At 30.8% G+C, this 23,515-nt stretch overlaps 2 protein-coding genes across 2 annotated transcripts in view; one reads left to right on the top strand and one right to left on the bottom strand.

Annotated features, from left to right (window-relative positions):
* The window catches only part of LOC148303722 (uncharacterized), a 23,627-nt gene extending 5,476 nt beyond the window's left edge, over nucleotides 1-18,151 (bottom strand). The window contains exon 1 of the mRNA XM_088269478.1: nucleotides 17,748-18,151. The gene's annotated coding sequence lies outside the window, so the exon portion shown is untranslated. The remainder of the gene's footprint in view (nucleotides 1-17,747) is intronic.
* LOC148303721 (uncharacterized) overlaps nucleotides 13,847-23,515 on the top strand; it is a 25,284-nt gene continuing 15,615 nt past the window's right edge. The window contains exon 1 of the mRNA XM_088269498.1: nucleotides 13,847-14,885. Within this exon, the coding sequence (XP_088125624.1) occupies nucleotides 13,847-14,885 (1,039 nt within the window). The remainder of the gene's footprint in view (nucleotides 14,886-23,515) is intronic.

Raw genomic sequence — 23,515 nt, 5'->3', positions numbered from 1 at the left:
CAGTACTTTATATCAGCTGGATAGGCATTATAGGGATACAATGATACGTAGGACGGTAAAGTGTTAGTGCATAGGACTTTAAACGTGAATTCTAGCCTTGAATAGCTATATTTATGGCTAGAATTCACGTTTAAAGTCCTATATTTCTGTCACTCTCTCTTAGCTAGCGGGAATAAATATATCTTCGACAATAAACTATTATTACATCATACATATTATTTTTTGACATCTCAACATAGATGAAGTAGAATATTGAGATCTGGGCATTTACGTGGCTTACGACCGTCAAAGGCTGGTTTAATTGATTACTTTACTCACGTGTAACATACACCAACGCTACCCATGTATGACAACCACAATACTCAAACTTGGAACTTCCATATATTTGATTCAATTTTGAAACATAGCCCTTGAATCACTAGAATTTAATTATAGACATATATTGGTGAGATAAAAGTCGCTTTTATTGAGCAGAAACTCTTTCCATTTTCAAAAATAATATGAAAAATAACTCGTATAATTGGAGATAATCCAGATTTGTGAACAAGTATTTGAACACACTCAAAATGTAACTATCTTACTGTTTCATTTTTCATATTCAAACACGTAAAATTCTCCCATTACAGAATTTCACAAAAATCAAACTTAAGAACTAACATAACATAACTTAAGGGGAAGAAAATAAATGAATCAACCAAATTCTCGAAATGCCTCTAAAGCAGTTGCGTCATTCCGGTGGTGAAAACAATAAGATAAAGCGTTAAATTGACTAAACTAGCAGACATTGTACAACGCGTGTTACTGAGATGGTCATTAGGGGTCTCCCACTCGGCTGAGAGGGTCTCATAATAAGATCCTCAACCCTCGAGAGGCGGGGGGTTACTTCGGACCGACACCCCGCCGGGATGCCCCTACAGTCGAGATTAACCTTGACATCCCGGTGATATGTATTTACTACAACTAGACTTTAAAAATGAGAATATCAATATAAAATTTCATAGATACGGGCTCTGAATTATTGTATTCCTCCGTAATACTTATGTAATGTAAAGAAAAACACATGTTTTTTACCACTAGAGTTTATTTTATTATTATGGATAGTTTCAGAAGCTATGCTTCCATCTTCAGGTCTAAATGTAATCTTGTTTATAATCAGTTAACATTTAGTCATATAGATGGGAGCTTAGCTTCTTCCAAGACTTGTCGTCATAATAAAATAAACTCAAATGGTAAAAAAGTGTTTTTGTTTTACAATTTCATCATGTCATACCACAAAGTGAATGCCGAAACAATAAATAAAATAAAAGTATAATAATATAAAGTTATTCATTTGCAGCGACTGAAATAAATCAATTGTATAAAAATCGGGGATAGAATCACCAATACACAAACGTTTCCCAGAGTATGCGTGTGTGCCGCACTTTACGTACATACGCATGCGGCTTCATACTGTTTCCGACGATCTCATTTTAGTTGCGCACAAGTCATTGTTAAGGGTGGTTGTGTCGCTACGCTTGCTATGGTGGCTACTGGCGATGAATTTTTTTTTCATTTTCAGGTATTTAGCTAACATTAAAAAAATAATTCAACTTTGCTCAATAAAAGCAACATTTAGGAATATTAACATTTTTCCCGTTTTTAAATCCCATTTTCATATGGTGTACAAAATACATTTCACTGGTGCATGCGGAAGATTTCAGCACCGTAAGGGAAGGGTTAAGCCAAGCGTTTTGCCCCGTTTCACCCCCCTCATTCACGGTCGCTTGACAAACTGATACCGAGGGTTAACTGAGACCCAGAAGTTCGGCGTTAGAATATGACGTAGGTCCGTTTGACATTTAATATGGATGTCCAATCTTATTGGAAGATTCTGATCAGAAAGGGTATTTTTACTACATAATCAAATTTTAAACTGGCAGTGCGCAATGAAGTCCTGGTTCTAATCCTAATAAATGGAAGTGAAGCGTGGAGTTGGCAAAATAAGGATGAAAGTAGACTAAATGCAACGTGCGTTCTCTTAGACGAGTGTACCACATTATTTTTTTTATATATTTTGTGTGGGGTGAATAATTCAATTTCCGATACAATAAAAAAATATAATTATTGTTAGTTAAAATTTTCGATTAGTTCAGCGTTATTATAAATAATAGTAGAACCTTGAACAATAACAAAGATTAACTTCATTTACTTTGATTTAGATTATTTATAAAAAAAAATGGTTAATAATTTAGTCGGGTTGTGGTGGGAACGTGTATTGTGAATCGAAATAATAAGCAAAAATTCCAAATATAAGGTAATCATTAATTTCAAACCAATTTAAAATAATTTTCTCCCCTTTAGATCGCTATGTTCATGAAATATTTTTTTAAAATATTACCCTGGACGCAGGGCAACGTATTTTAACGATCAAGACAACACTGCGTTCAATCAATATAGTTCCTACGCACATTTGGATACATAAGTAACAAGGCTTAAAAGATGATAATTATGATGAATACTATATTTCAATAAAAAATACATATTTTCTTGGTTAGTAGAACGGAAAAAAAACTATAGGCACATTTGTATAATTTTTACGACCACTCACTATAATTACTCATATTAAAAGGTGTCTCTAATGACAAAGAACCAACGTTATATAAAGCAAACATATGTAATTGATAAGGGAAAAATATATCCCTTACAAATTAAGTATGTATAATAATTACATCAATTTTATAAATATTTTATGCTCTAGGCACTGTTGTGTATAGTCATTTATGTGGAATAATAAAATTGTACTGTACTCAATATAATCAACGAGTTATTTAACAATTGTCTACTAGCCATACCTGAGCAGCGCGTTGCTATGGCTCAGAATAATAAAAAAAAAAAACAAAATTACAATTTCTAAAATGCTTAAATTTTAAATGCTCGTGAATCAATTTATATATTAATTATCTATGAAATCACAATGCAATCAAGGTCAGTTGTGAGAAAAAAAAGTTTTTGCCTGTTACGGGCATATAACATGTCACTGGTTTGTCAAATTTTCATTTATTATTTTTTGATATCTCAACAAAGATGAAGAATAATATGGAAGTCTTAACATTTATGGGACGTACGACAGTTATAGGCTGGTTTAAGTGATCACTTTACATACGTGTAAAATTCACCAATTCTACCCCTGATTGAAAACCACGCTACTCATTTTTTTGTAACTTATACATATATCGTTCAAATTCATAACACACTGCTTGAAGTCACTAGAATTTTACAATAGACATCTATGGTGAGATGAAAAAGGCTTTTTATTGTTACTAAATATCAAAATATTGTTAAAATTTCAATGTAATCGATTTAGGATAATAGACAAAAGAACATTTGTGCGTATATATATGTATGCTATATCATATTTAGATGAATAAAAACATACGAATTCTAATGCAATGTTGAATCAAATTTCCAAGGCAACTAAGGAGAATTTTCAAAATTTTATTTATAAAGTTACATGAAAATAACGGACACTTATGTACATTGTTATACTTTATTCGTATGACTAAATATTCTTTTACATATACAATCTAAATACAGAAATTTCAATTTGAGTATTAATCCTCAGGTTTGTAATTATATAGACATCTGGATGTTAATATTTAATCCGATTCTCAATACAAATACGTTAGGAATAACAATTCGTCATTAACATTTCAAAATGTATTATTAAAGTAACTAATCCAAATACAAATGTTTCATGAAAATTCTAATGACAAATCAATAATGTGATCAGATAAAAGTCGATATATACTTGAATATTCTTTTTTTACTCTTAATCGCTTTGTCAATTATAAAACAGCAATTAAACGTAGAAAAAGCAATCATTTTTATGTTACAAATCGAAGTAATAAGGCAGTAATTAAAAAAGGAAAACTGGAGTGAAAATAATTTTGTGATGTTTTTTACTCAGTTTTTTAAAGGTATAATACAATTGTGATTCGTAAGATTGTAAAAAATTTCAACTTTTAACAATTGTATTTTTTTTGCTCCTAACTATACCTTAATTTTGTTTACTCAATGGCTAACATAAATGGCTATGGTGATCACTGAATAGAATGAACCAAACATGAAATAAATTACTTATGTCGAAGTCGACGATCATTTACATTACGAGGATTTTATAAAAATGAATTAATAAGAAAATTCTTCTTGAAACTTTAAACATTAAGATTTTTTAGTAATTTCATAAGTGGTATTTAAAAAAAAGAATAACGTACCGTGAATCTACAGTTATTTTACCTCTAGTTGTTATATTAGCTAACTAAATATAAATCAAAGGTAAAATAAATATAAACATAAATAAAATAAACATGTTTAAATATGTATACAAATAAAATAAAATAAAATAAACATGAATGTAAATAAATCGGAGGTAAAATAAATATGAACGGACTGTACAAATCCTCTATTTTGGAGGCTTGTTAGCAGATAGACCTAGACCAACTGAAAATGGGTATTTCTTGAGTTTATTTTGTAATTATGTAGTGAGAATCGAACTCATGAAATTGTAGAAGGTGTTTTAAACTTGGAAGTATAATATATTGACTTGGTTACAATGACAAACTGCATTGGTATTTTTTTTAATGATTTATTTCATAGAAACATATATTTATTCTTACTTCATGTATGACTGCATGCCTAAAGAAGCATAGCCTGTGTTGAACTGAAATACTTTGTAAATACATTTTTAAAATTTTTATTATGTAAATATATATTTGTTATATATATATATATATATATATATATATATATATATATATATATATATATATATATATATATATATATATATATATATATATATATATATATATATATATATATATGTATATATATATATATATATATATATATATATATATATATATATATATATATATATATATATATATATATATATATATGTGTATATATATATTTATAACTAGATTTTATACATCATATACAATAGATACAATTACAATTGAAAGTATAAAGGTTTTACAATAAAATAATTACACCTTGACTTTAATTAATTCACTTTCTACCTTGTCCCTTCCAACGAGAAGCAACCATTGACGAACGCTGTTCTTAAAGACAGGATCACTACTATGCCAATTATTATTTATTTTTAAATGGCCCTCCTGAACATTTTACGTTATGTTAGTTGGTCAATTTCTCCTGTACGACTACGATATAAATATAATTTATATATATATATATATATATATATATATATATATATATATATATATATATATATATATATATATATATATACACACATATGAAAAAATGTAATTTATGATTCATGGCAAATATAAATTACAACAGTCATCGTTTAGATAAGATTCTAAGGTAAGATTTTATGTAAATTCACAATCCGATACTGAAAGCCTGAAGGAAAGAATTATCCTGAGACTTGACATAGCTTTCTTCTTGAAATATGCAGCATGATAGATTATGCGGGGTAATAGCTCGACAGGAATGATCAATCATCATAATAACAAATAAGGTAGGCTAACCTGACGGGGATGATATATTTTATGTGAATAAATTCGAATGGAATAAACATGAATACAAAAATTTGAGAGCAGGTTTGAGCTTTTTTCACCGCCATTAATATTAATTTATATTGTAATTGAAATCCCGAAAATGTGACTAGACTATGTTAAACTGTCAAAAATGAGGAATTATGACTTTTGAGATAGGTACTCGTACTCTGAAATAATCCAACATTATACTTTCTTGTCTATTAAATGGCAAAAAACTTGTTGGGGAAATATTAAATTTAATTGAATTGAAAAAAATCCAAAATTATTTGTTTTTAAGCAGAGGTAGGTAGAAGGGTTAAAAACGTCACACCACTCTATGTAGATACATTATTTGCCTTTTCTACATTGATACATCTTCTCAGATTACCCATCAATTATTCTGACTCTGTCCACATCAAATAATAAGTTTAGAAAAATAATGTTTTTTTTTCACTACAAATCTCCCTAAAAACTTGTTTTACCGTTCTCTACCTACTCATTATTTTCATATGTTTAAACAATCTCAACATACCAGAAATCAAATTTTTATTTTTTTCTTAAAAATGACTTTTTCGTCACCATCTGATTCATGTATGTTAATATTTCATTCATACGAATTCCAAAATGTTTTTATTTGATTATGTTTAAAATTAACCGTTGATATCAAACGACAGCGATTCGATTAAGATTCTGTTTCATAGTATTTTGAGTGTGTTCTAGATTTTAGTCAAGCAAAAATTCTAGATTTTTGCTTGACTAAAAAGTTTCAATAAAAAGCCTTCATATAAATAACTCGGTAGCTTGATATAAATAAAGCAAAAATACACTCAAAGTATTGTGAACAAAAATAACCAGTTTAAAAATAACTGTCATAAAAAAAATTATATGGTAATTTTAGGCGTCTCCTAGTTAGTAAGAGTTTACATATATACGTTTCGTGAAGGTTTTTTCTTATAAAAACTTACTAATTTCAAACTAGTAAGAGTTTTCAAATGAATCTTAAATATTATTTAAAAAATATAAGCAGTGTCAAATTTGAATAGTCAATCATGAGTAATAATGGTGAATGTCATTCAGTTTAAAAAGTGATCACTTGACCTATGGCAAGTCGTCAGCCCTGTCCATCCAGACTTTATGTTCTTTATTAATTGATTCGGTGGTTTTTGTGGTAAAATCTATCCATTTTTAATCAATGTTTTACTTGGTGTTTGAAAATGATGCGGAATGCATCGAAACACGTGTCACAGTAGATTTTAAGAAATAGTGGTATTTACTAAGTAAAACATTGATTAAAAATCAATATTCTTCTTCTACAATTTGATATTCTTCTTCATCTAAATTGAGGTATCGATAAAAAAAGCTTAATTTTTATTTGTTTCTAAAAGATAGACTAAAGAAACCAGTATTATTAATGAGTATTTTCTGTCAGAGCGGAAAGGGAGGAAGAAAAGTAGAGAAAAAATTATAATTAAGCGTTTCGTGCTCCATTACGTTTGCAACAAGAGATGGTTGAAAGCATTTAGCTTAGTATCGAGATACAAGGTATTTTTCGTATTTAACCTGTTACTTCCTGATGTCTCCTTTAGAAATGTAAATTTGCATTTAAATTGAAACTTGTCTTTGAGCTTACTTTGTTTTAAGCTAACTTTTAGAGCTTCTTATTTCACATTTTAACATCTCAATATAGATGAAGAAGAATATGAAAGTCTAGGTATTTACACGGATTATGACCTGTTATAGGCTGGTTTAGTGATAAATTTATAAATGTGTTACATTAACCATTCAACCCATGATTCAGTAACACTACTAAATTTTACTCATTTATGTATGGTATAATTGACACGTTTTTTCATACGTGTGTTAAGTAAGCTTGCAACGTGTGATCACTTTACACATGTGTAACATTTACCATTCTACCCATGATTGACAAACGCGCTACTCAAATTTTTGGAACTCATGCATTTATCATAAATCTAATGAGGCTTCATGATTGAGTTCACGCGAGGCATCTTTGGTTGAGAGCTTTTATTTAGCAGAGATCCTTCTTGTTAGATGTATGAAAAATCTTTACTGGATTATTTTACATACTGGGAGACTTGGAGCTTTTAGTTTGATCAGTTTTTTTTTATATTCACAACTTTTGTGGGTGTGTCTAATTCCTTGTTCACAACATTGTTTATTTAACAACTAAAAATAATTTTTATATTTTGACATCTCCAATAAGTCAATAGAACTACCAACAATTTGAGTAGTGTAGTTGTCAATCATGGGTAGAATTGGTGATTGTTTCACGTGTGTAAAGTGATCACTTAAACCAGCCTATGACGGTCCATGGCACCGTAAATGCCTAGACTTCCATATTCTTCTGTATCTTTGATGGGATGTCAATAAATAATATGAAAAGCAAATTTGTTTTTTTTATAAAGTTTACTAAACATTTTTCTAACAAATGAACATATTTACTTAGCAATGGGAGCTGACGGGTTAAAATCAATCCAATCCCTTTCCGTGTAATTATTATTCATTCTTTGTCCCATTTGTAATCAGAAGTGATTACTTTCAAAGGGATGTTTTACGTTTGAAATAAATCAAAGTCCTTCTTTTTGAAAACAAATCTGACCCGTAACCGACGAGGGACTGATGTAAATTATTATTCCACAGACCCTTAATTCAATTGTTAACTGTTCCCACGAGGATGAAGTACCTACTTGAATTTGACAAAATTTGAATATACATACATGGGTTCACGGTGTATTGTTAATATGTATTTCACAATTAGAAAAACAAAGGTTTTATCGTCTATTTTATCTGTTGATATGAAAACAAATGATGTACAATAATTAAGCCCAATTAATTGGTCTTAATTACTTTCGTGGTTTTAAGAAAATAAAAAGAAGTTTTTTCTTCCACTCCTCACCCTCATCAGAGACCTTCACTACACAATAAGGCGAACAAATAAATAAATTTCTAGAATAAAGTATGTACACTATTCTAGAAGTTATGATTAGTGGCTTATTTTCATACAGTGATAATATCACAAATCATGAAGCCAACCAAAAGATGACAAATAATAGTAAAAATGGTAAGGTTTGTAGCGTATACAGCCTTTTAAGGTGATTGGATCCTGCTTGTATTAACAAGTAAGAAGAAATAAACAAAAATTTAATATTTGTAGGATGAGTAACTAAATTATTTCAAAAATTGTTGTTCCCATAAATTAATGAAAGTCATAATTCTGTATTTTAGGAGGGACGGGAAAATGAAACAATAAAAAGGATGATGTGTTCATTATTTTTATTATGTTTCACAACACTCTTTTAAAAAAAAGTTATTTCTCTTTTATTCAAGAAACTCTAAAAAATAAAATAATTAAAAAAACGGGCGGAATAAAGATATTTTTTTAAATACAGAAGAGATAAAATCTCATATGTATTATTTATATCGTATTTCATTAGCATAAATCTGCCTACGTAGTGTAATGGTTAGAGCATTTAGATACCATATGACATTCACATTACGTTTAGATAACGAACGAAATTCGTTTGAAAATGCCATAACTAGGCGAAAAAATTATCACAATATTAATTTTTTATGTGTTTTTGTTAATAAAATACAACTTAGTAGACTCAAAAAATCTGTTCGATTTAAAAATTAAAACATAAATTAAAATGGAGTTCTACAAATAAATAAATACGATCAATATTACACGGCAACTATGGGTTGCATTGTCATATGCACCATTGGATGCGGACAGGAGTAAGAAGAATAAGTGAAATGAATAATTAACTTAATAATATTTGAAAATAAAATGAACATAATTTTATATTGTTTTTTGACATCTCAACATAGATGAAGCAGGATATGGCAGTCTGGTTATTTATAAGGCTAACGATCGTCATGGACTAATTTTAGTGATCACGTTACACACGTGTAACATTCACCAATTCTATCCACGATTGACAACTACACTACATTTCTTGGAACCTCTATATATATTTATACTTCAAATTCGAAACAAAGTGTTTGAATCAATAAAAATAATTAAAAAAATAACTCATATAATTGGAGATAATCCTGATATATGAACAAATATTTTGACACACTCAAAATGTTGAAACGCAATTTTATATTCACGAGAATATTATTAGCTGAATAAATATACCGATAATGTAAAAAGTCACGTTTTTGTTTAAAAGTAAAGTTTTCGGCGTAACCCACGAATAGTTTCTGGAGGATGGGGAGATCAAAAGTTACTTGGGTAGGTTACACTTTTTGGCAAGTCATTGAATGAATATTTTAAACCGTCAACAATGAACAATTTTTCACTAAAATGCTGCAGGAAGGATGAAAAACACGCTGGTCTGAATTGAGGAGACTTATTAATTGCAAGGACATTAAGGTTGTGATTTTGGAATAATTCTAGAATATAATAAAATGGCAAAACAAACCTGATTTATTGGAAAATTCAAGAAATATTTTACAACGTACAACTTTGTAAATAAATTTAAAACAAGCGTTTTAAATATATTTTCTAATTGAATTTATAAAAATGGTTTTCGACCTTTGCCTTATTGGGTATGTAACACAGAATCGTTACAAAAAATATATATTAATTTTAGACGGATGGCTTCAAGAAATGAATTTATGAATTTACCCAAGCTCATAAAACGTAGGAACACTGCTGACCTTATTTTCCGGTATAAATTTTTTAATAATTATGTAGATTGCCCAGAGCTTTTATCACTCATCAATTTTAGAGTCCCGGGAGCATCAGCACCAGAAGCAAAAAAATATTTTAAATTCTTAAAATCCTATCAAAATTAATTTTTAAATCGAGCCTGCAATATGTGCAATGTAATGCTTAATGGAAAAGACATCAATAATGTTTCCTTTAATACTTTTAAGAGAAATATTGTTGATGTCTATTTGACTAGTTGATAAAGAAAATTTCTATTATTTGATAAAAACATGTAATGTAAGTTTATAATATAGTTATACTTTTATGTACTTGACAGTTAATTTTTATTTTTAGATTACTTAAGTGAAAACCTGTAATTGGAATGTTATTTTTGTTAAATATTCTGTTGGTTTTCCAATAAAAATACAAATAATAAAAAGTGAAAATAACTTAATAGTTGCAATTATAATAAAAGAAAGATTAACGTTAGAATACTACCAAAATCATTATTCAGTCAGTCAAAAATGCTTTCACAGCCGCTATTATAAAAATAATAATAACAATATTATGTTATTACAGAAGTATAAAGTATATATTTTAATAACTTTAATTTAGATACAATCCCGAATTTATCATTTAAAATACACTTTATAAGTTCTTCAATGGAATAAAGTTGTACATAAAATAACTGGTCTAATTATGGTTGTCAATCATGGGTAAAATTGATGAATGTTGTACGTGTGTAATGTGATCACTTAACCAGCCTTTGTTAGGTCATTTGTCTTGTAAATACCCAGATTTCCATAGTTTTCTTCATGTGTGATGAGATGTCAAAATGTAACAAAATGTGGATAGAATCCAGATTTGTGAACACATTTGGACACACTCAAAATGTTGTGTGTATAAAGACATTTAAATGTAAAATATACATTATTATATATATTACGCATACGTTTTTTAAAAACAGTTTGTTTACTGAAGGTATCATTAATGAAAAGTACGAAAATGGATTAAAGTATTATTAAATACAATTTTTATATCACAAATTTCTGTTTTGATTTAATAAAGGGAAAATAATCGATTTTACACACCATGTGCCATTCATTGACATTTTTACTGGCTCAGCCAAAAAAAGCGAGAACGACGACCGGCAAAATGAGTTTTTTTGAATAAAATTAAGTTGAATCTCTATCCAATTAAAAAGGAAACCGTTATTATAAAATTCGGTTTTATTAAATTTTTCGATGGCCCTAAATAATGTCGAACATTGTGAATTTGAAATACTTTCTTTTTAATGAACGTCTTTGCAAAGTTGAGTCTCAATTTGCGTCAGACGAAAGCCGTATTTCACCCCAACTTTGTGCGGGGCAATAATTGAACGGCACTAAAAATTGCCATTTAACTTTCGAGCAATCTGGGATGCCGGGAAGGCACTGGGATATTGAAATCGAACTAATTTACAGCCTCCAATTGGACAACCTTATTCAACTTCCAGTATTTCTTATGAAATGGTCCATAAAACTGCCGTTCTGTATTCAAACAGACAGCGGCATTAAACCCGGGACATTTCATAGAAGACATAACTGACTCAGGGGTTGGTTTGTTTGTATAGATCTTTATAAATCATATACGAACAACCCCTGCTCCGCGATTACTTTTACTTCTTTCAGCTTCTAAACCGTATCTTGAGTAAAACATTTTTTTTACAATATTGTTAGTAATATTAGTATATAACCACTCACAGAGATTTTTATGTCTACCGTCTCAAAACCGGTAGACATAAAAAACTCGGTGAATTTAATATTACTAACAATTTAGTAAAAAAATAAATGATTAAAAATGACCAACCACACAGTAAATGCTTTAATATTAATAATATTGAGGATAAATCATTTTATTCTTAACAATATAGTAAAAAAAAGCTTCTTCATCTCACCAATAGATATGTCTAATGATATTCTAAGTGATTCAAGAACGATGTTTCAAAATTGGATCATATACGAGTATATAGAACTTCCAAGAATTTGAGTAGTGTGGTTGTCCATCATTGGTAGAATTGGTGAATGTTACAAGTGTGTAAAGGGATCACTTAAACCAGCCTATGACGGTTGTAAGCCCAGACATCTATATTGTTCTTCATCTTTGTTGAGATGTCAAAATATAATATGAAAAATAACTCCTATAATTGGAGATAATCGAGATTCGTGAGCAAGTATTTGGACACACTCAAAATGTTGGGAATAATATGTGATATTGGGAAATTTATATAGCGCCGTGATTTTTGGTTGATAATTATGCAATAAAGTTGCACAGCGTGATTCTATCATGTGTAAAGTCATTAAAAATTTTAAGTAAATGTAAAAGTACTGTTCATAAGCAGATAATAAAAAGTGGCCAGATCAGAAGTACATAGATCGCAAGATTCTGCCATGTCATATTTCGACGTACCCTACGTAAAGTGCTCTAACTACATTTTTGTCAACTTTAAGATATTTGGTGTATGTTATTACCAACTGACCGTTATCTACATATATAAACGAACAAAAAAATTAAACCTATATTTCAGGCGTATAAGACGCTATCTACATCAATTTTTGAACTGAACTGAACTGCTAAAACGCTAACTACTTAATTTTGGCAAAGCAAGTTTAAAAAACGATTTAACCTATTATTTTAAGTAAAAAGTAAATATTATTTTATGTATCCCCTGACTCGATGACTTGGCCCTAAAACTAGCAAGGGTTGCCCACCCTGTTATAAAGGGTGTCCTGGCTTCGTAACATTTTTGTCTGGTTCACGGTAAACTGCCGGAAAACATCATGCGTTATGAGGGATATATATCACTAATACGGCATAAATGCGTGAGGTTTGAGACATTCGCTGTCAGCATTCTGTGAAGTTAAATTTAAACAGATTTATTTACTCCCTTCACACCTGGATAAATATTTATATTTTAAAAATGAAACACGTTAGTTCGACGTATTTAAAAGAAGATGAATACAATTTTTTTTGGAAATTACAAGTCCATGATAATAAAATATTCATTCATTCAAACCCTTATTCGAACCCCAATGGTGCATAGGGAACTGCATCATATAAATGCAGTGTTATCTTGATCGTTAACACATGAAAGAAAGTTGATCAGCTCTCCGCTTCCGGCACCAGTCCAAGGCAATTTTGAATAAATAAAAGGCTGAAAAAATCACTTAAATAAAATAAAGATAAATAATATAATATATAAATACGTTCACCGATACCTGGAGGTTAGGATTTTATATTTCGTATTTCAATATAGTATTTTGAGCCTGAAATAATACAATATTTCAATTTCCTCTGTAGGAATATATTTCTAATTTATCCTGTTATTTTTTGTAGTTCTATCAAATTGTGTACTTTGATTTTTAGGTTGATATAATAAGATATTTTGGGACAAAGCATGTATTATTATTCGAATGAATATGGAAGGCTGGGCATTCCTAGTGCTTACGTACTGACACTGGCAGGCTTAAGTGATCACTTAATACACCTTCGCAACGTGTTAGCTGTGACATAACTTTAAGGCACGATAAAAAAACTCTTGAGAGCCGCCAAACCGACATGGGGAGCGTCACCGGAAGTTATGCAGCAAATATATATAGGCGCTGTAGAACCTCTGATAACATATGCCTCAAGCGTGTGGGTGGAAGCGGTTCGCAAGAAAGTCATCAGAAAGAAACTGGACTCCATGCAAAGACATATTGCTATCAGGTCATGCAAAGGATACAGGACAATCTCCCTTGTTTCAGCTCAGGTTTTAAGTGGATTTATGCCACTCGATCTGAGGATTAGGGAGCTTGCTGAGGCATACGCAGTCAAGAAAAGCCTTATCTTGCAGGACCTGCCGGAAGACAGATTCTACCAGGGAGTCGGAGACTACTTCTCCCTCCCTCATCCAGCTGAACGACTTTCCATAGATCACGGGTACGATGACCAGACTCTACCTGGGACATTGCAGGAAGAGTTGAGGATCTTCACCGATGGTAGTCTCTTGAACGGCAAAGTAGGTGCAGCTTTTGTACCCTTCGATGGCGTGAGAGAGCTGCCTTCGAGGAAGTTGAAACTCGACGACTTCTGTTCTGTGTTCCAGGCGGAACTTTATGCGATCAAAGAAGCCTTGTTTTATGTTTTGAAAAAACCCCCCAACAGATGGAAGCAGATAACGATCCTGACAGACTGTAAATCTGGCGTCCACGCAATAGCGGACCGAAATTCGATCAACCCTATTGTCATGGACATCAGAACAGATATTCAAAAGTTAAGATGCAGACACCAGAATGTGTATATCGGCTGGATAAGGGGTCACTGCGGTATCCTAGGGAACGAAAAGGCGGATGAAAAGGCCCGGGAGGCAACACTCAAGAAGACTGCCCCTGACTATGCCAACTTCCCGCTAAGTTTTGCCAAAAGGAAAATTAGAAGCAGGACCCTCCAACTCTGGAACGATCGTTATTTGAACGAAACCACCGGAAAGGTAACCAAAATGTTCTTACCAACCATTTTCCATGCCTTTGATTTCAGGAGACTGCAGAAACCTGGCTTTGAGCTCACTCAAATCCTTACGGGTCACGGTGGGTTCATGAGCTACCTACATCGTTTCAAGATCTCCGAGATCGACAGCTGTACGTGTGATGATGAGACACCTCAAGATGTCCCTCACCTGTTGATGCTTTGCCCCCTTTTCAGCTTTGAAAGACAACAGCTGGAGGCGCGTTGCAGGAGCCTGGGTGAGGATCTATCCAACATCGAATCCGTGATAGTTCATAAGGAATTGTCACAAGAGGTAGTATCATACATGATAAAAATAGTGAAGGACATTGGTAACATAAACCAAAGTAGGACACAAAATGCCGAACCCTCTTCTAGTGGAATGGAAGGTCTGCTGATGACAGTCAACAGTCCGCCTTCTCCTGAGGAGTTTTACGTGGTTTCCTCCCAGCAATGAGCAAATGCAGAGAAGTTCCTATTTGACCCACACTAGATGATCCCTCCTGTTCCCAACACAGATTCAAATAAAAACATATTTAATTAGCTAGAAGAAACAAAAATCCACTAAATGATCTATAAACCTTGTACATAATAAGCAAGGTAAATAATAAATGCAATTCCCATCTAAAAAAAAAAAAAAAAAGGCACGATAAAAGATGAAATGTGTATGCCTTTTCTGTTTTTAGTTGTATTTAATAAAATCTAATGGATATTATTTTACAACATCAATTAATTTTTATTGTATATGTACACATTACCTAACATTTACGCGTTTTAAAAATATTCAATTTGCATATTTGGCTTAAGCAATTGACTAAAAGAACTTGACACAAATATAATAGTACGAGTGACATGCGGGGATAAAGGATGTTGATGAATGCATTGTCGCAGGAAAGCATAATAATAGACATGATTTATGATGCTAGAAATGTCGGAACTAAAGACAGCATGCATGAGAAAATGCATTGAACTTTTGATAACATATGAGCATTTTCGGTGCTCTTACATTTTGCTTTTTCCCCAAGTGCATTAAGGCGAGATGGTTCATAAATTACTTAAAGTTTAAATTACTTAGTTAAATTAATTAATTAATTTTTAAATCAAACACAGATTTATTGAGTCCACTAAGTTGTATTTTATTAAAAATATATAAAAATTAATATTGTGCATTCGTTTTAAATGCCATAACTAGGCGAAACAATTATCACAATATTCATGTGTTTCTAATAAAAAACGACTTATAGACTCAAAAATCTGTATTTGATTTAAAAATTAATTCATAAATTAAAATGGAGTTTTACAAATTAAACGCCAAAACAATAAATACTTAGTTAAAACGAAATGAAATTATGTATATGATTTAACATTAACAAACATTTATTTTATTTATTGTTTCGGCATTAACTTTGTGGTAAGACATATTACAATAATTAAAGAAAACACTTTGTTTTTTACCACTTGAGTTTTTATTAAAGACTACATGTTTCAGAAGTTAAACTTCCATCATTCAGGTCTGTATAATAACATACAGACCTGAATGATGGAAGTTTAACTTCTGAAACATGTAGTCTTTAATAAAAACTCAAGTGGTAAAAAACAAAGTGTTTTCTTTAATTATTAACAAACATTTATGTATACATTTTTCATCAACCTTTTTCATCAGTATGTTTTTGGAAGTAAGATAGTTTAAGTAATAAACCCACCAATGTACATTTATTATGTACGAAAAGTTTAATAATGAAATGAAATAAATATGTTTACTAAAAAGTCGTAATCGTCATATGAATCGACTATTCATACATAAGTACATAGCATTTCAGGTTGTATAACATATAAAAATATCTAGAGTCCTCTCAAAGCTGACAATGTTCTTTTTTGTAATATAATAAATTTAATATTCAAATTTCATTTTTTTTCTCTCTTATTCCTTATATTTATCAATTATTTTACATTGGTTTGATCAGAAATAATATACTGCCTGATATATAAACGATTAATTGTAAGTTTGAATAAAAAATCATCGTATAAAAAACCATGCTATCTTTTTAAAAATACCTTTTCTCTTTTTTATCCACTATTACTCAAAATAAAGAATTTGAAATATTTAATAAAGAAAGTTATATAAAATTAAATATACCTTCAAAATATACAGAAAGCATTTTTTTATATATTGTATATTAAAATGGAGCCCTACAATGCCTATATTATACAGGGATCTTTTTTTCTCATTTCTGGGGTCATAATATATTACGGTTTATATTTAAGGGAGATGTTTTTAGAAAAGAAGAAAAAACAAAATACCACCATAATAAATATTCTTCTACATTTTAACGGGCGTTATTTATTGTGTATGGTACATAAAATTTAATGACATGAGCGTACTGAATTCTTGAGGGATTTTCTCACTTCTTGGGATATGGTATATTAACTATTACTAGATTTTTTTTATTTATTCATCTTGATTTTAAAAGGTTGATCACATTTCGGCGGAAAAAAATTAAGTATTACGTATAATAGCGACTTAAAAAAAACATCTAGTTTTTATATTATTTTTTGACATCTTATCAAAGATGAAGAAGAATATCAAAGCCTGGGCATTTACAGGGCTGACGACCGTCATAGGTCTTATGACGGTCGTCAGCCCCGTAAATGCCTAGAATTTCATATTCTTCTTCATCTTTGATGAGATATTAAAAAATAATATGATAAATCCTCCGTTAATTGGAGATAATCCAGATTTGTGAACAAGTATTTGGACACACTCAAAATGTTGTAAATCTAGTTTTTAATTGATTTTTAACTAGTTATATAAATTTTGAATTAAACAAATGCGTTTTATTAATTTTTTAATAAAATATTCTTTAAAATATGTTTTTTTATGTCCATTAAAAAAAATTACGAATTTAATAAAATAAAAACTTGAATCACAAAGTTGGTACGTAAAATCTAGTTCAATTGTATGATACTGTAAAACTTAGTTTTGAAATTCGTCTTACCTTATTATGACATTCCAGTGAATGTTTTCTGATTCCAAAGTCCTGTAAAAATAATTTTAGAATACGTTCAAACCATGATCACTTTTTTAAACGGTTTCAAAAACAGTTTTTTCACTTGTTTCACAATTTCCTTATCACCACTATCACAATAAAAGTCGCAACACTTGGGGCAACTGCTACATTCTCTCTGAATCATTCCTTGAATATTTCATATGTTCATAACTGATAATGCATTATTTAAAACGTTGACAGAGCAGTAACGATTCCCGGGCGGGAAGTAACCATACATAATATCGTCACACCTTCCACCATATATTTTCCTGGCGGGATTGTATTATTCATAGTATTACAGCGCGCTTTCGTGGGAAAGCGCAGGAGCCGAGAGCTCGGAGCGGAAAAACAACCTTCCCCGGGCCGTGTCAGACCGCGACTGACTCTGACCCCACTAATAAATCCTTAAGTATAAAACAGTATCCTATAATGTGGTGGGGATTCGATTATCCGGATGGAACGTGGATTTGAAGTTATTCTTTTTCAAATTTGGAATTGGCGGGTTTTATTCCATTATCGAACATAATAAAGTTGTATGAATTATGTATGACACTGGCAGTATTTTTCTTCCGCTGTTTCCGTACGCCGATTTACATGCGAAATAACGGAAAAATTATGTAATTCATTGATTTATAGTGACGTAATAGTTTTTTTTCGAGTTTTTATTACATACAGCGATGATAATCATGGAAAGCTACGAAATAATGCTTAAATGAAATTGAAGTTCACTTTCCATAAACACGTTTTTTTACAACAGTGAAAACTCAGCATTACTTCGCTGTATTAATATTTTACTCTTTTGCTAATAATTGACATTTAATATTATTATTTTTATTCAAAGGTATTTATTATGTAGCTTATATTTAACCAGTTATTTTATTTTGAGTATGTCCAAACACTTGTTTACAAGATCTGGATTATCTCCGCTTAGGAGTTATTTTAAATATTTTTAGCATCTCAACATAGATGAAAAAGAATATGAATGTCTTGGCATTTACAGGGCTTACGACAGTCATAGGCTTGGTTAAGTAATCTATTTACACACGTGTAACATTCACGAATTTTACACATGATTGACATGCACACTACTCAATTTTTGGAATTTCCTGATATATTGATAAAACTCATGACCTTAGTACATGTGAGTTCACAACAGCCTTCTATATTGGAATAGGAAAAGCGTTCTTAAGCAAGGAGTCTTTCTATTTGTATTTAAGATTTCTGCCAAGGTATATTCCTGGATTAATTTGACATACTTGAGCCCCACTTGAAATTTATTTATTCATTTTTAATCGTATTTTTTTAAATATTCATAAAATCATTTTACCCTATGAGACACTTGATTATTTATTATCTTAACATATTTATAATATAGGTGTCACAACTTGAGATGAAGCACCTACAAAAGAAGATGACAGAGATTAAAACCTGGCATTTGACTGGCTTGAGTGATAACTCTTGATATAAATATTTTTTATATGCCTTTTCATTTGCTGTATAGAGTCGCGTGGGGTAACTGTAAGCGGAGGGTAAGTGAACGCAGTGAAGTTTGCGACTAGTCCGTACATGGTAGAGATGCGCTGATCCAATATTTAGAAGCGCTTTGGGTGGCCTTGAAGCTGGTCGTGTGTACAGAGGACCTTGTATCGAATGTTAAAAATTTTCAGGCAAATGAATTTTTTCGAGGTATCTCAATTTTTTCCCTGTATTATTTATATTTGCAATTGTTAAACCGTCAATGTACAGCATGGTGGCATGAGAATTGCACAAACTATAAAAATGGTCATTTTACCTGCGATAGTTGAATGTAAATTACCTCTAACAGGAGCCGTACGAAATAAAAAAAATATGCGTACAGTTACCCCACCCGACTCTACATATACTCGTATCTATTCACACAGTATAATTTTTAGGTTCACAGAACTTTGTCGGAATCGGTTTATTTACAAGCTTGACTTAATTAATAAACTCCATATGTGTAATTTTAAACGTAATATCCATTATCATTGTTAACAAGTTTATCATACCGTTTTCCGACCCACAGCACCGGTTCACCACTCCCCTATGAAAAGTATTGGCTTTAAATAAAGCAGCAACCTTGCAAGAACTTTCTCGTATTATTCTAGCCTATTAAGCCCTTAACTTTAGTAGATTAAAAGCTCATATAGAAATACAGTAAACCCTCCCATAACGTTGAGATAAGTACCGCGTTAGCGGAGGGAACGTTATAGAGGGCAAAAGTATTTGATTTGTATTTTAATTTAATAATTACTCATTTAAGCCGTTTTCACTGGTTAAAATGTACAAAATTAAGTTGGAAACATTAACCCCTTATAAAGGTCCCCCCGATAACGCGCTTCTTATCTCAACGTTACAGGGGGGTTAACTGTACTCGTATGCGACCGGACAGTAAAAATACACAACACGAGTCAGATTATATCTAATCCTGGTAGGATTATTTAAACTGTTTAATAAAACCCTTACAAAATCGATTGAGTATGGAAAGGGTTAATTTGTAAAAATCTTAGCGGAGATAAAAATAATCGCAACTTTTTTAGTGTTTCTCAATACGTTCACAAATCGCTCACTCCTTTCAACAACGTTATTCATAAAAAAACTTGATTTTTTAGGAGATCATTTTTAAAGTTTGAGAATATAATGAAATGTATGAAAAATAAATATCAAGCAACTTATTGAACTTTTTACTGTGCAACATATCTTTTTAGTTAATCCTGAATGTTTTTTCTCTGTTTGAAAAATATTTAGTATATATACAAAAATAATTAAACAATACCTTTTTTTCAAAATTCCAAAAACAACACTTTCTGCCCTGAAGCGGGTAAACATTATGTTAAAAATATGCGGCTTTTGCTGGGATATAGTAAATTTTCTGGGCATTTCGAAAACATGCTTAACTGAAAATTGACGATTTTTGATATATGACGTTGTTGAAAGGAGTAAGCGAAATGAGGATTTCTCCACTGAAGAGTTATATTGACATCTAAATATAGATGAAGGAGAATATAAAAGTCTGGGCATTTGCAGGACTTATAACCCGTCCTATGACAAGCTGGTTTATGACCTTTATCTATAATGAGAAAGATACAAAGTTTATACAATATTTAAGAGGTATGTGCGTAGGATGTAAGGATAGGGAAGGTATACGTGAAATCAAAACTTAACATCACAAAACCAATTGATAGTAAATATTTTTAGAATTTTATTTTTCAACTGTCGGGAATCGAACCCGCGACGCCAGTTGCGTAGGCAAGAGTCTATCCAGCTGCCTTACGGCGCCTTTTTATATACTTCGTACACTGTGTTATTTTTATTTTTCAGAATGATCATAGTTTACAACATTTTGAGTGTGTCAAAATAATGTTCATATCTGAATTTTATCCACTTTATTTATATTGTAGTTGTTCGTAAAAAAAATCATCTCAACATAGGTAAAGAAGAATATGGAAGTCTGGGTATTTAAAGGGCTTATGACTTGTCATTAAATGTCGTTAAGTGATCACTAAACATACGTGCAACATTCTCCATTCTAAATAGTTTTAAATAAATAAAAAAATATTAATAAAGTACTGAAAGTCAAGATAAGTACAAAAAATAGTTTGTATTGAATGTAATATAAGCTAACTAAAGAACTTTAAAAAAATCTGCCCAACACACTTTTATTTTTTTTGGATCTCATACATATACCATTAATCTCATAACGCTTTACATATGAGAACACAAGAGCCATCTATGTTGGATTGAAAAAGTTTTTATTTAGCAGCTCGTTGACGACTACAGTGACATCACACACTATGCACCCGTTCAAATATATCAAATTTAGATTAGTATTTAATTGACAATTAAGCTATTGAACAATTTGTATCAAAATTGGAAAACTTGATCATACTAGTTTTGCGATAATAATTGCGCGTCTGCACTGTACTGGACTGTAATTGAAGTATACCACAAACGTTAATTATTATTGGCACTAGTCATTTATGAAATTGAAAATGGTCAGCAACAGCGCGATAAGTTCATCGGCCGGATTAACAATACGCTAATGTTAATGACGCCCAAAGTTAATCCAAATTGGGATTTCGGGCCCGAATTTATCCATCCGTTATTTACTGATGTGATTGGATAGTACGCAATATAAATCTATTTTATTCCATCAATATTTGACATGACATTACTAATTCATTTGATCTGCAGTCGAATATACAATATATTGTCATATTATTTATAAATTTATCAAATACTTTTAATATAACCGCCAAATAAGCTGTCTATTTTTTATTATTTGTGAATTTTTAAAAAGTAAAACCTCTTAGACGGCGATCCGATAATAATTTTTTGGAAGAGAATTGAGTCACGTTTATTAGGCACATTTTTTTGCATGACTAGTCAACTCGGGTCGTACTTTTTCAAGCGTAATATCTCGACATACATTTATCTCGTATTTAAGTAACCAAAAACCACCAATGTAAAGTAAATTAAAGCAGCAATCAATGACAGTATAGTTATTAAATAAGCAGGAAAAAAACTCAAACTTAGAATTTTTGTATTTATTATTACATGATTTCTATATCTGTCTGTCACAATAATTTTCTCTTTTTCTTCATGTTGTTTAAGAATTTTCACTTGTTTCAAATATACGGCATTACACTTTAATTAATTAATTTATTTATTCTTACTTTAAAAATATAATAAAATTTATTGAAAATAAATATCAAGCCACTTATTGAACTTTTTACTGTGCAACAGATCTTTTAAGGTAAAACCTGAATATTTTTTCTCCGTTTGAAAAATATTAAGTATATTTGAAAACAAATTAAACAAAACCTTTTCATCAAAATGCAAAACACTTTCTGCCCTGTAACGAGTAAATATTAAGTTAAAAATATGCCACTTTTGCTGGGATATAGTACACATTCTAGGCATTCCGAAAAAATTGCACAACTGAAAACTGACGATTTTTGATATATGACGTTGTTGAAAGGAGTGAGCGAATTATTCACCCTACTGGTAAAATATTTCGTATTCACAAATAATAAAAAAGAGCCTCTGCTAAATAAAAGCTTTCTAAATCCAAATACTAGTAAAGATGGAATAGTGAATGTTACGTGTGTAAAGTGATTCCTAACCAGCCTATGAGAGATCGTAGGCCCTGTAATTGCTCAGACTGCCGTATTTTTCATCATTTATGTTGAGATGTCAAAAAATGTTTGTTTTTGACCACCTTCGGCAGGTAGGTCTAGATATGAGGTATTCACTCTTCGAAGACAAACTTTATAAAACGACTAAACAACCGCAGTAAGGTAACTTGACTTAACTGAGATATCTTAGCTGAAATTTCATACAGTCCACAAGTTTCTTGAACATCGGCCCTCACGTTAAATTTAGTTTCATGAATTTCTAATGTATATCACGAAACATAGGAATAGGTGATTCAAGACGGTGGAACCATCTAAGGTCTAATGGTTCCCTTAGATTCTAAGACCTGGAATGACAAGGTTACACCTACTTATAAAATGAATTGCATTATTTGTTTGAAATCGTTTGATTCACAATAAATCTATTTTTATCAATTCAGAATGATGCAGAATGAATCGAAACAAATGTCAGAATAGATTTTAAGAAAAACTAGTACTTACCAAGTAAAATATAAATGAAAAATGGATAGATACAACCATAGACTGCCGAATCGATCAATGAAC

Source organism: Brachycentrus maculatus, unplaced genomic scaffold (assembly GCF_059751285.1).
Source record: "Brachycentrus maculatus isolate JH-2025_06_01 unplaced genomic scaffold, ASM5975128v1 h1tg000353l, whole genome shotgun sequence".
NCBI lineage: Eukaryota > Metazoa > Arthropoda > Insecta > Trichoptera > Brachycentridae > Brachycentrus > Brachycentrus maculatus.
This window is presented reverse-complemented; position numbering and strand designations above follow the sequence as displayed.